General features: G+C 43.0%; 1 protein-coding gene across 1 annotated transcript; it reads left to right on the top strand.

Moving 5' to 3' along the window:
- Positions 1-1,044: 1,044 nt before the first annotated feature.
- Positions 1,045-1,729, top strand: LOC136463850 (uncharacterized). Its single transcript, XM_066462826.1, has 3 exons — positions 1,045-1,116; positions 1,258-1,329; positions 1,520-1,729. Exons 1-3 carry the CDS (start codon positions 1,045-1,047, stop codon positions 1,727-1,729), a joined length of 354 nt encoding a protein of 117 aa, XP_066318923.1.
- The last annotated feature ends 560 nt before the right edge of the window (positions 1,730-2,289 follow it).

Below are 2,289 nucleotides of genomic sequence, written 5' to 3'. Positions count from 1 at the left end.
CACCTAACACTGGTCCACTCTTTCCCGGTTTCGCTGGGCAAAAAGCTTCCGTTTCGACGAGCGACGGGGAACGGTCGCGCGCGGAGCCGCGCGGGGTGACGCCGGGGTCTGCTTGCCGTTCTTGTGGGCTTCTGGCTGCATCGTGCGGTCCTGCCAACGCAAGGCGCGTCCCATGCAAGCTTAACGCTTCAGGCGGTCAGGCCTGCGCATGTAGCCAGCCATGCATGGAGCTCAAATCGTGTGATGCTAGCTGTAGCAGTGCTCCACTAGTTTAACCGCTAGCGGCATTCTGAGGATTATGCAGCTGGCTCACACTATGTAGTTTTGATTATCTTTTTGCATAGAAAAGGTACCTAATCAATCACAGAAAAGAATACTCTTTTACCGCCTCTTCGTGTACAACAGCATGCAGTTCTCCTATGCCTTTTTTTATGGGCTTCTCTCTATAGTCTTATGCATTTAAAGATTCACACAAAGAAAAAAAGATACCTTCTACTCACTCTGTTCTAAATTATACTTCCTCTATCTCAAGTTATAATATGTTTTGAGCTTTATATATATATATATATATATATATATATATATATATATATATATATATATATATCTTGTTATGCACTTAGATATATATACTATATCTAGATACATGTGAAAAGACAAAATACGGAACAGAAGGAGTAAGTCATTTTTGGCTTTTCTAAATATATAGATTTTACGATGTATCTAGACATAATGCATACCTAGGTGCATAAAAAAAAACTATATATATATATATATCTTTGAGGGAGTATACTATAAAATAAATAAAACCACTCTAATAAAAACTATATGTTTTTTATTAAAAAATAGATAATACAATTTGAGTCGAAGACAACTCAAACCTGGATGTGGTTGGTGACAGCCACACTTCCCACCCCAACAGTAAAGCTAGCTCTATAAAAGACAACCTCCGCCACCTCAAAATTCACGGTAGCCAGATCCAGAAGTGAGTGACAGGCTCAAACACAAACTAGAAGAAAGGTGCTTAGTGAGTTAACCCGTACGATGTCGCTGGAAATAGTTTCTAAGAAGAGCGCAGCCAAGTGCCGCAAGGAATATGACATTATTTATGAGCAGGTAATCATCGGCTGGTTGGTCACTAATTAAAATCTGCTTCACTAGAGTTGATTGAATAATTAATAGTACGACTTCAAGAGAACGGCAAAGAATTGAGAATACTAATCTCCATATCTGTTTCTCTGTGCCATGCACGCGCAGCTCCCAGTGCTGCTAGAGAAGATGGACATTCTATTTCCTACGGGGAAGAAGACGGAAAGCTCCGAGCCGGAGGTAGGCAAATCATCATCTTCTTCTTTTTCTTTTTCTTTTTCTTTTTTACTTTCCCAGCGGTCACTGTGAACCAGAAACACACAGCAGATGCCCTACGCTAAATATATACGAAGGTCATTATCTAAAAATAAAAAAAATCATACGTAGTAGGCAACGCTGCAACTGAGTATAATCTACTAATCTATCTCAGCTGGATCTTCTTCCTTGCTTCTCGAACAAATCTGAAACAAAGAAGGTTGTCGCCCCGCTGCCAGCCGTGACGCCGGTGGAAATAGGGGAGGGCTACAAGGATCTGGAGGAGAGCATCAAGGGATTCATCAAGGATCTGGACGATGCCGAGAAGGAGACCGGAGGCACGAGCCAGGCGGCAACGCCACCTTCATCAGTGGAAGACGAGTAATAAGCAAGAGCTGCAGCAGCACAAGGAGGAGGCCTGGATCTGCAGGAGGATCATAGTTTCTTTCGTTCATGTTTCTCAGTTTGCTAATCATCTGGATGTTGGATAATAGTTTAGCTGTTCTGGTGTGTTGTGATTCCGAGTCGGGCAGCTAGCGTGTGTTCGTTAGGTGTCTGTCGTTTATCCGAGTACTGATCATCGCTTTCCGCTGAATCCGAGTACTGCCTATGTGTGTGTCTGTCGTTTATCCTTGCTGGCAAGATATATGAATTGATGATGTGCCGAGTGGAGAACAAGGATCAACCGGGCGAAGACCATACGAGGTATTATCACTCTCGCGTCCTACGCACACGGTTGGGCCTAAAAGAAATAGGTACAGCCGTGAAGCCAATTTTTGAAATGTTTACAGCGGTGCCAATCTCGGTCCATAGTTGATGTTCCACGGCATACTCGTTCCAGACCAGAACAACTCAAGTCCTACCGCGGTTTGGGATGATGCTACCATATATGCATGTTCGTCCTGTTTGTCTGAACCCAAAACCAAGGAGAAGTAAAAAAAAAAG

This window comes from Miscanthus floridulus, chromosome 7 (assembly GCF_019320115.1).
Source record: "Miscanthus floridulus cultivar M001 chromosome 7, ASM1932011v1, whole genome shotgun sequence".
In the NCBI taxonomy this organism is placed as follows: Eukaryota; Viridiplantae; Streptophyta; class Magnoliopsida; order Poales; family Poaceae; genus Miscanthus; species Miscanthus floridulus.
Note: the sequence above shows the minus strand (reverse complement) of the source record. Positions and strands in the feature narration are given on the sequence as shown.